The sequence below is a fragment of the Alligator sinensis genome, unplaced genomic scaffold (genome assembly GCF_000455745.1).
Source record: "Alligator sinensis unplaced genomic scaffold, ASM45574v1 scaffold829_1, whole genome shotgun sequence".
In the NCBI taxonomy this organism is placed as follows: Eukaryota; Metazoa; Chordata; order Crocodylia; family Alligatoridae; genus Alligator; species Alligator sinensis.
This window is the reverse complement of record NW_005842399.1, coordinates 751160-761996: the sequence shown is the minus strand read 5'-3', so window position 1 is coordinate 761996 and position 10837 is coordinate 751160. Positions and strand designations below refer to the sequence as shown.

The window sequence follows — 10837 nt, the reverse complement described above, 5'->3', positions numbered from 1 at the left end:
CCTGCTGAATTTAGCTTTCAGTCCTACTGCTGGTAACTGGCTTCCTTCAGTATTATTGTTGTTGAATATTATGCTATGTGCCTAGGCTAAGTGTTAATTGCTTGGCATGTTCCTGACTTTCATGCACTGCTGTTGTGCCTGGGTTCTGCTTTTTAAAGAAAGACCTCCATTTTTATACCTGTGATTTGAAAGCACAATGCAGTGAGCGTACTTAATGTCGCTGCAACATTGAAGTGCCTGATTTACAGGTACAATCATGTACTTTGATGGCGAAGAGTACTGCCTAGCACAATGCTGTGTAATAAACAGACACCCAAGCTAGTGAGACAGAAAATGTAGGTACCAAAACCAGCATGGCCATATCAATACAGTGCTCCACCCAAAGCCATTTACCCTGTTGCAATAACCAGAAAATTAGCCTGGAAGAAGGTTTACTCTAATGCAGCTACACTGCTACTGGTATCTGAGCTAGCTTGCTTAGGAACAGATGGGACTGGATTATCCTGTGCGGATCCTAAAATGGTACCAATTGTGTCTGTCATTATTTTTGTCCCCAGATATTTGGAGGATGACAGTCCCAAAATTGGTCCCAAAAACCAAACATTAACTGCCTTTCAGTTTGTAAGCACTGCCAGGTAGTGGCCAATTAATTAATTCACTTTGAACAGGTTCTTCTCGAAAACTAAATTCAGCCAAATATTACATATGCTTCTTTTCTGTTTCGACCTGGTTGCGACTTTGCACCATGTTTGTGGGCTGCTTCACCATTTTCCCTCCTCGCTGCACTATGCTCTTTCATTTTCTCCAAGGCCTTTGTGAGGGCAGTAATGAATTCTTGTTAGTGTTTACTAATGTAAATTCATTCTTTGTTATCCCATAGAGAGGAGGATTAGCAAAATGACAGAACTTATTATTTTCTGGTACTGCTTTATAATATTTATTTTTATACAGCCCTTAATCTGGTAGTATGCCCCACCAAAAATACATGTCCGTATAAACAAAAACTATGGGGGAATTTTTCAGCACAGCACACAGAAATATAGTTGTGACTCCCACTAATATTCCTAAACCCTAAACAGTTATATCCTTGCATGTTACATGAAAAAAAAATCCAAATAAATTCACTAGTATTTGAAATAGTCCCTCATTTGGAGAAGGAATTATAATTCCAGTTTCATTTTCCTGAAGTGGAATCAGCTCACTTGGACTCAGGAGGTGTGCAATTTTGGACTGGCTACACATTAGTATCTTTCCAATTATTTTAAGCTATTGGGAATGCTTCCAGTATCTTCTCTAAAAAAATCTTAATGGTTAAGAAGGATTTTGCAAAATGCACACAAAGCATTCATGGCAAAGCTCTTAAAGGACTTACCTTTGAGGATATAATTCACCCAGGTTCCCAACTCAGCCATAATTGAAATCTAGAGAGGCATGTCTTTACAATAGTTATTCCCTAGTCTACTGGGCTGAGGGGAAAGTGAAAACGCAGAATGCACATGGGTTTCTAAAAGTACTATCAACTGTGAAAAGAATATAGGTCCTAATCCTGAAAATACTTTGGCATGTAAGTAACATCATATGCATGAACAGACCCATTGACTTCAGTGGGACTACTTGCGGGCATAAAGCTAATCCTATGCATAAATAACTTATCTGTGATTGTTTTCCGACTAAATATAGGTCTCCTACCCTTGAATCGGATGGCCACCCATGAAAATATCTTTAATGTGAGAACGTTGTAGAAGCCTCTCTTAAAAATGGCAGCTATAAGCTTGAAAGGCACTGGTGATGGAAGCAGCAGGTACATTATTGTAACCCACTCTGCCAGGAGCCCTGCGTGTTCCTCTTTATGCCCACGCTGCTGTCACAATAATGTCACATGCACTGAACTACACAGAGTGAATACATCAGGACTAAATACGACCCATTTGCTGGAGATGGAGTTTCAAGTTAAAGCTCTTACCCTGTGGTTTGACAAAGTGACTGATGGAGGGATAGAATACCAAAAGTGCAGCCTGCCAGAGGCCTTTGCAAAATGCTTAGAAAAGTCCCAAATCTCCTGACATGCTATCTGGGGAACATCAGTTAATTTTATAGGCTCATGCTTCAGCTTTGTGTAATTCAGTCTCAGAATTAAGCTACTGTACAAAAGAGGGGACTTCCTGGGTTTTCCACTTCACCAAATGGCTTTCCTTGCCGAAAATAAAAGACAATGCAGATTTCTGTGCGCTCAGAGGGGGTTTGCTCAAAACTCCATTAATACGGGAGCTTAACTGAGATTTCTCTATCTTCAGCAAGACTGCCTCCCTATATTTGTTCCTCTGGTTACTATTTGGCATATTGCCAGAAAAAGGACCACGTGTTCCTCAAGTATCTAGGTCATTGTAGCCCTAAAATTAAGGCATTCCTTCCCCCTATCAATATACAACTTACCCTTTGGTGTAGAAGAGTCTTCTTGCTAGTTAAGGATGATTATTTATAGAAGACCACAATAGTATAAGGCATTTAGCAGACAAATACAAATAGGCTGCTGCCCTGAGGAGCTTGCAATCTTTACCATTTATTTTCAATGCAACTACTTGACATGCTTCCGGAAGCAACATTACATGAGTCTTCCTATGTATTAGCTCACCCCACCGCCAAATAAAAAAAAAATCTTTTTTTTTAACATAAATTATGTATTTGAAACCAGACAATCTTGATCATAGCCTGTCTGAAACTAAAACAAAACAAAACAATAATATGCTTTAAAAAAGGCTAATGAAAAACAGCCAGGATCTCTACATTTCATTTAGGAATAAAAAAGACAGTGTAATTCCAATGTTGGGATCTGTCTGTAAAATGTCTGCGCTTCACTCGCACAGGTATTCAGTCTTAGGTTTTTTGAAGAGATCCTGAGCAAACAAAGCTGTTACACACTGGTGTAAACTGGAGTAACCAAACAGAGTCAATGAAGTATCTCCAGAATTATACCACTATAACTAGGATCAGAATCTGACAAAGGGACTCTTACCCTTGGATTATTTTCTCCCATAAATGCATAACTACAGTGCAGTAAGATGACAACATGCCCTACCTGGGCATCCATTGTCAAAATAAGGCTTAACGAGTTCTCCAAGTTTCGTCTTGTCTGCAACAGCTTCCTTTAGCAGTTGCCCGCAGCAAACTAAGAGGAAGGAGGAACAAAAAGACACAAGGTTAAATTTTAAAAAGGAAGCAAGAAAGAAAAGAAAACCCCCCAAGAAGCTGCATATTGGAAAAAGGTCACTGAATAAAATAAAAGTTGTGGGGGCTTTGGGTTTGGGGTTTGTTTTTTTTTTGTTGTTGTTATTTTTTTTTTTTTTTTTGGCCAAGCAAAGCAAAAAGCAGAGAGACTGAGCAGGGGAGAATACTGAATAAAAAAGAATACATTTGGCAAGGAACATATTAAAAACGGAGGCAGACAGAAAGATACTAATCAAATATGTTACTGAAATAATAACTCAAGGGATAGCTGGTAGTCTTCACTTTTTATAAACTTATAATTACTGAATAAAGTTACACCTGCTGAACAGCATCTGAACTGCTCTGCTGGAGGTGCAAGATGATATGCAGTTTGGAAAAGTGGCCCCCTGGATCATTTAATGATCATGCAAGAATTACACTGAAAAAGCTGTACTAATGCAGTATTATGGCTGAGAGTTCAAACACACAGAACACCAGGAAATTCAGAATTAAGGTACCAGTCAGGACAATTGCACATTAAATAATACTTTGTACTTGTACAGCACCTTTGTTCTAAGCAAATTAATTAAGCCTCACTACTTTCGTGTATGAGAGGTATGTGTTAGTCTCGGTATGTAGATGAGGGAAGTAAGGCATGGAAAGGTTGGGACTGGCATAAAGCCAGAGCATATCCTAACCACCAGATCTTTATGCTAAAAATGAGACAGCAGTGCCTTGTTATGCATTACAGCATAATCTTTCAATATATAATCCAGAACCAGTTCTAGACCCACTAAAATCAATTACTTAAATCCCACTGATGTTAACGGAAGTGTAACTAAGCCTAAAATCATCTTAATTACTATTAATAAACGCATTCACCAAATTCACCAAATAGTCCACTCTATAGAGAATATATATTGCACTATGCTGAGGAAGTTTAGTATTTAAGGAACAATGAATGTCTGTAAATATTAACAGTCATTAGTTGGTCTTGTAAAAACAAATTCATTCCTAATTGGCAATTGTGTAACATTATTATTCAAATTAAATGTATACACCCCTATTGAGGAAAGCACTGTAAGCCAGTGCTTACATCCATTCTTATTCTAGACAGCACTTAGGCGCATGCTTTATATATGCGTTTTAAGTCTGAAAATAAAGTTTGGTGCTTATACATGGATTTAAATATAAGCATGTGCTCAGAGTACTATCTTGAAATCAGAGGTGAATCACAGCTACGATGAGTTATTTTTTTCTAAGTATCAGCATTAGCTGTAACGTTGTAGACAAAGTCATGTAGCTGTTTTAAGGTACAATAAAGTGCAAAATTGTAATTAAGATGAACTATTAATCAGTACATTATTAAATTATATTATTTAATTAGTGATCCTGTTATAATTACTGATGACGTTATTAATAAAACATTGTTTTAAATACATGCAAGATAATATAGAACATACTGGAATTAAAGTATTTCATGACATAAGTATTACTGGATCTTTTGCAGATTTCATCTTTTGCAGAATTTAAAAACTATGAAGCTTCTTAACCCTCTTATTAGATACCAAATATGGCAGATATAGTATATATTTTCTGACATAGCTAAGTAATAACAATTAGTTAAAATAATAACTAAAAGGGCCAGAGATCTAATTGGTACACACTTAGGTCTAAAGTCTACTCACTTATGTGGAACTATATCAATTTTGGACTCATTCCTGCAAATCTTTTCTTTTAGTTGAAAGGATGTCACAGAATTTATGGGTCCAGGTTTCAATGCAAACCATGCATGGAATTCCCAAAGAAGTCATGCCAGGATTTAATCACACAGAAGTGCCCAGATTGGTCCCATTATTAGGATTAGCATAAATAGCAGGGCTATTAAAAACTGATTTTTGGCAGAAAATTGGATTTTTCCACTAAATCTGTAGGTTTTTTGGAAACCTTTTTTGTTTTCGTCTAGTGATGGTTAGGGTTTTTTCTACTATCCCACAGAATATTTTGAGAAAAAATGATTTTTTTTTCCTAACCCCAACTCCTGGCTTTTAGCCCAGGTCTACTAAACAGTTTGGATGTGGGGCAGATAACAAAAAAGGTATCCTGTAGTTCCTATTCACATAAATAATGTCTTGGGACTACCTGCTCTATCTAAACCCACTGAAGGCTTTCCACGAACTCAGTGAGAGTTTGTTTTAGCCTATAAAGACTTGTTATATCAATATAAATGATACGATCAGGACAATTTGCTTTGCTTTCCCCCTTCCCTATAATCTTGTACTTTTAATTATTATGATGTTATTTTTTCATGTGTTCAAAGGACATTAATTACATCTGCTTACTTTAAGGAGAGGTTGCAATCCATTTAGTTTTGGAGTGGAATGTATTTGCTTAAAATAATCTAAGATTCTTCAATACTCCAAAATATTACAGAATGTGACAGCAAATTGCATGATTGATTCTATCACCCAGTTGTGTGCTAATTCAGCCTACTTTAAGCATTCGAGACTATTAACATGCACCAAAACAAGCCCCATCTGGCATCTTCTGAGGTTCCCTCATGAATGGGAGAGAAACATTGTTTTCATATGTTTCTTTTTTTTAAGGTACTATTTTAAATGCACAGAAACTAAGAGTCTTCCTCCTAGTTGAGAACCTTTTTTCTTTTAAAAGGATCCCAATCTGAGGCAGGCATGTGAAATTGCAAAGACATTATGCAAGACCCACAGATGCGATGAAGAATTCAGAGCACTACAGGCTGTTCACAGGAGTATAACACATGAAAAACTACTGATCTAAAGGGTGTAAAAAATGATGACTAAAAAATGTTAGAGCTGGTTTTGGCACAGGATACATGTTTTTATTGGTTAATATTTTTTATTGCAAGACTTTTCAGCCCCCCAAAAATTTGACATCCACAGTGATGGACTAACAGGGAAATTTTATGAGCAAGGAAGAAAAGAAGACAGCAAAAGATAAATGATCAAAAAGAGAGAAAGAGGGAATGGAGCAAAGTGCATATTTACTGAGAACTTACTGTTGACAATGCCGTATTTCTGAGCTATTAGTGCTGCCTGCAGGCTCTTCCCACTGCCTGGGGGTCCACAAAAGAGAATCCGTGGTGTAAAGGGGGCAGCTGATCGATGCCGGGTTTGGACATAGGTAAGAGCTAGAACATAACAGAAGGACAAAAATGCAGTTAAAATCCATTTACTGTTTTTTTTTCCAAAGAGCAACACTAATTGATCAATTTCTTTTTTTTTTTTCCAAATGATGTAATTATTGTCATCATTTATTTGTATTTCAGAAGTACCCAGAGACCCTATTTGAGGCCTGGACTCCAAGGTAACCAACATACTCTATCTACAACTTACTTACCACACTGTAAAGGCAGGCCCTAAAGAAATCCTAGTGCAGTTAAATTATACATAGCTTTCATATAAATATCTTTTATCAGTGGATCACAAAAAACTCTAAAGGGTAGTTTCAATTAGTTTCAATTAGTAACTTGACTTTCAGCGTGTAGTTTTTAAGAGACATATACTTGATAGCTGCACTTTTACCAAGCAAACACCAAAGAGAAAATAATTATATTTAGCACTTTCCACAATGTATAAACAAGCATAGGTGATCATTTTGCAATGCTCACATCTCATGACATTCACTCATTCAATATGTGATTAATAATGCGCATTTAAAATATACTAAGTATCTGTGATGCTACTATTTCATGGCACTGTGATATAGCACTGATGATACACAATTAAATGTGATCTTATTCTTGCGCACATCATTCTTGTATGAAAGGTAAGAGCCCCTTGCTGGTCTCACACTGGCTTCACTCTACTTTGGGACATCATTTTATTTTTTCTAATCATGTCTTGCATTGGGCAGGAGATGCCGACCATGTCTATATCTCAAACTTACAGTTTCAGGCAGCGGTATCCTGCCACAAACATGACACACTACTCCTTGCTGTCTACCTCCTGAACTAGAAGTGGGATAGCAATGTCCTAGCAGTCCTAGAGCTGGTCTAATTAGAGCTGTCATTCAGCAGGGCTAATTATCCCAGGTCAGCACTACACAAACGAAGCTACACTGTTTCTGACTGGGTAGATAGCCTACACAGAGCAGCATGGTGTATTTGAGGGTGTTGGTACCTGGCACAGTAAGACTGCGGTGCAGGCATGACCACTGTACACTTTATTTTAGTTTAGGACTATAGAATACGAATAGAATAATCCAAACCGCTGCATTATAGTATCCCCAATCCTGTTGCAAGTTCTCAGAAGACAACTTGGTCAGTGAGAAGGTACAGGCAGGTTTAGCTTGGTAGTGGGAATATATAGTGATCACAGTGTTCAGTATAAAATCTGTCAAAGCGCTGATTATCCTCAGCTCCTAAACTCCTTTCACGGTCACTAAAGCAGTGAAGGCAGACAGCACGGACTGCAGCATGGCGGTACCAACTCACTGGGGATCCTGGATACATGACCGAGTTGCTAACCTATGCTCAAGCCCATACTACCTCACCGTCAGTGCTGCTGTACTCACATTAGGTGGATTACAGGTAATATGGGCATACCTACACAGGTTGCAATCTTACCTTCAAATGCCATGCATGGTGTTAATGTCAGTTCAGACAGCTTTAAATTCAAACAAGCAGTATACAAAGAGGTTGTGGAGTCTCTGTAACAATAATTCCTTTAGGTCTAATGAAGCAGGTACAACAACTAGATACCAATTTTCTTATAAACAGGAATATTTTAGGCAAGTCTTTCACTCCACTTGGGCATTTGAGGGATTGGTATTTTAACCAGATTTTTTACATAGTTTTAATGTGCTAACAAACACTTGCTTAATTATTCCTCTTTATATTTCATTTCTGGATCCATACAAAACACTTCCTTTACTCGGAAGAAGTCTGAACACTGACAGCAGGATACAGTGCTGGCATTTCTAGCCTGTGAAATGGAATAGTCCTTAAAACTCACTTACAGGATCATAGAAAATGAGGGCTGAAGGGGACCTCAGGAGATCATCTAGTCTAACCCCCCGCTCAAAGCAGGACCAGCCTCAATTAGATCATCTTGGCCAAGACTTTGTCTAGCCAGTTCTTAAAAACTTCCAAAGATGGAGATGCCACAACCTCTCTGGGTAGCCTGTTCCAGCGTTTTACTACCTTCCTAGTGAGAAAGTTTTTCCCTAATATCTGACCTATACTTTCCCTGCTGCAACTTGAAACTATTGCTCCTTGTTCTGCCACTATTGAGAGCAGTCTGGTTTCATCTTCTTTGGAACCACCCTTCAGATAGTTGAAGGCTGTGAAGGCTGCTATTAAATCACCCTTCTGTCTTCTCTTCTCTAAACTAAGTAATCATGAATCATGACTTGAATCGTGCTGCAATCGCATGGAAGCTCACACATCCCTTGCTTCCAAACCATAAGCCATGCTGGGATATATGATAATAGTGAAGATACTGGACAGAGGTCTGATCATGCTTACACCAGAACAAATCAGGAGTACTTCTATTAAATGCAATTAGAGTTATGCTAGTCTACAGCGGGCGTGAAATCCGAATCAGGCCCACAGACTCTCAAAATGCTAATGCCACTGAAATTTCTCAACTCTTTTACTCACCCCTATAACTAGCATGACATACACATGACAAATAATAATGGAAAATCTTAGGAAGGAAATAGCCTGTTTACCACATAAATGTCCAAAACCAAATATCACCAAACTAAAGAATGCTTCAGTTATTCTAAGCATTTTCCACAACCTAGTATATCCAAAAGCACAAACACTGCAGGCAAACCACCCTGCTTACAAATGATGCTTAATTTGCAGTAAATAACCAAGTTAATTAGGAGTAATGATCCCCCAGACAGTCTCCACATCTAATTATTCTTTAAAAAAAAAATATCTGGCTGCTTGATGCACTGCAGAAAAAAAGATCTAGAGAGGATTTTTTCATTCCAATTTTCAATTTATCTCACTACATTATTAATTAATAATAATTAATATTCAGGCACTCACATTTTTATTTACAATTCAAGGCATGAATTCTTTATGAATGATGATATGAACTTTTAAATTTAATTAAGTAATTTAGAGGTAATTAATGTGTAAATTCAGAATATAAACTTCCTTGTTGTTTATCTTAAAAGTGCAGCACTTGTCATTAAAAAAAAAGACCTTTTTGAGATGCAAAATTACTAGGCTATAATAGACCAACAGCAAACTGACAGCTACTGTGCACATTATCAGTCGGTTTTATTGGCAGTTTCCTTATTTTGCTTGCAAGGAATCGATGTTAAATAGCAGACTGCATCAAAGTAAAGACAAACAAAAGCAAACGGGGGATTGTTGTATAGCAAACCTACTAGTGCAGGCAGCTGTTAATTAACAATATGCCACCTTCTTTGAACTACAACTACTACTACTACTGGTTAGTAGACTTGTGTAAGGAGACTAAGGAAATGGACGCAAACCTGAATACTTTAAAGTTATTTATATTTACCCTGGACCTTAATCCTTGGCAAGTTAGCACCATTATGAGGATCTGAACACACAGCCAGCTCTCCTAAGGTGACATTAAAAGCTTGACTACCTACAGATGAAATTGGTTATGGCAACAGACATGGAGAAAGTGCTACTATATTTTCTTCAAGTGGTACATTTACCATAGGTTCACTAACATCAGGGATCTGAGTCATCTCTTTCCTCCACGTTAACTATTCAGGAAAATCAATTTACCATGTAGTAATTGTGCTGTTTGTCTGTCCTCTAGCAGTGGTTTCAGTACGTGTACAAGTACTGATACGGCAAGTTTTTATGCCTGGAATTTTAGGCTTCCCGATGAGATGATTTGTATAAGCGCTCTCAGGAACTCAGGAACTGAGACTCGCAGTGAACCCTGGATGCTTTGACTGTACAAAAAAACAGGCTGAAACAGCCCAGACTCTGCAAGTTAGAGAAAACATGACTGAATTGGAGGCGGTCAGCACTGACAGACCCAGGAACTGGCACAATTCTCTCCAAAGGCTGAGAATCACCTTCAGATCAGAGTTTGTCAGCTGCTGAATTTCCCTGAAATGCACTGAGTTGATACTTACCTTGTGAGAAGACATCTGCACAAGGTTGGTCTGCATTGATCGATTTTAATATTTTATGGAAGGTTTGGAAAATCCCAGGGAAATTTCTGTGATAATCCAGCAGCTTCTTTGAGGTCTCCTGTTCAGATACACCTTCTGGCTCCACCAACCGCTGTTGCACCAGAGGGTCACTTGGCCAGTCAAAGGTGGTATGGTACACCTCTAGAAGTTAGACAGCAGTTAGGCTCCATTGGAAAAAAGGATGTGGCACGATTTGTTCAGCTAGCAAATACGCGTGCAACTATTATCAGGATTTAGAATCTGTTCAGCACTTACATGGGACGGCACGTGGGAGAGGAGAATAGCAACAGCTTCCTAATCAGCACTCCAAAGTTGTTCAGTGCCACAAAGCAGATAGTGATAATGACCCAGCCCTGTGGCAGTGAGGGTATTAGTGGGGGTCTTCTGCATCCCTTAATAGGGTGCAGCAATGAGTGTGCTTGCTCAATACACTGAGCACTCCCATTGCACAGCT

The 10837-nt window shown here is 38.2% G+C and overlaps 1 protein-coding gene across 1 annotated transcript in view; it reads right to left on the bottom strand.

Annotated features, from left to right (window-relative positions):
* Window positions 1-10837, bottom strand: part of AK8 (adenylate kinase 8) — an 87019-nt gene that overhangs the window by 47016 nt on the left and 29166 nt on the right. Inside the window, exons 8-10 of the mRNA XM_006029800.2 lie at window positions 10324-10524; window positions 6242-6373; window positions 3077-3166 (exon numbers count right to left, since the gene is read on the bottom strand). Of these exons, the coding sequence (XP_006029862.1) occupies window positions 3077-3166; window positions 6242-6373; window positions 10324-10524 (423 nt within the window). The remainder of the gene's footprint in view (window positions 1-3076; window positions 3167-6241; window positions 6374-10323; window positions 10525-10837) is intronic.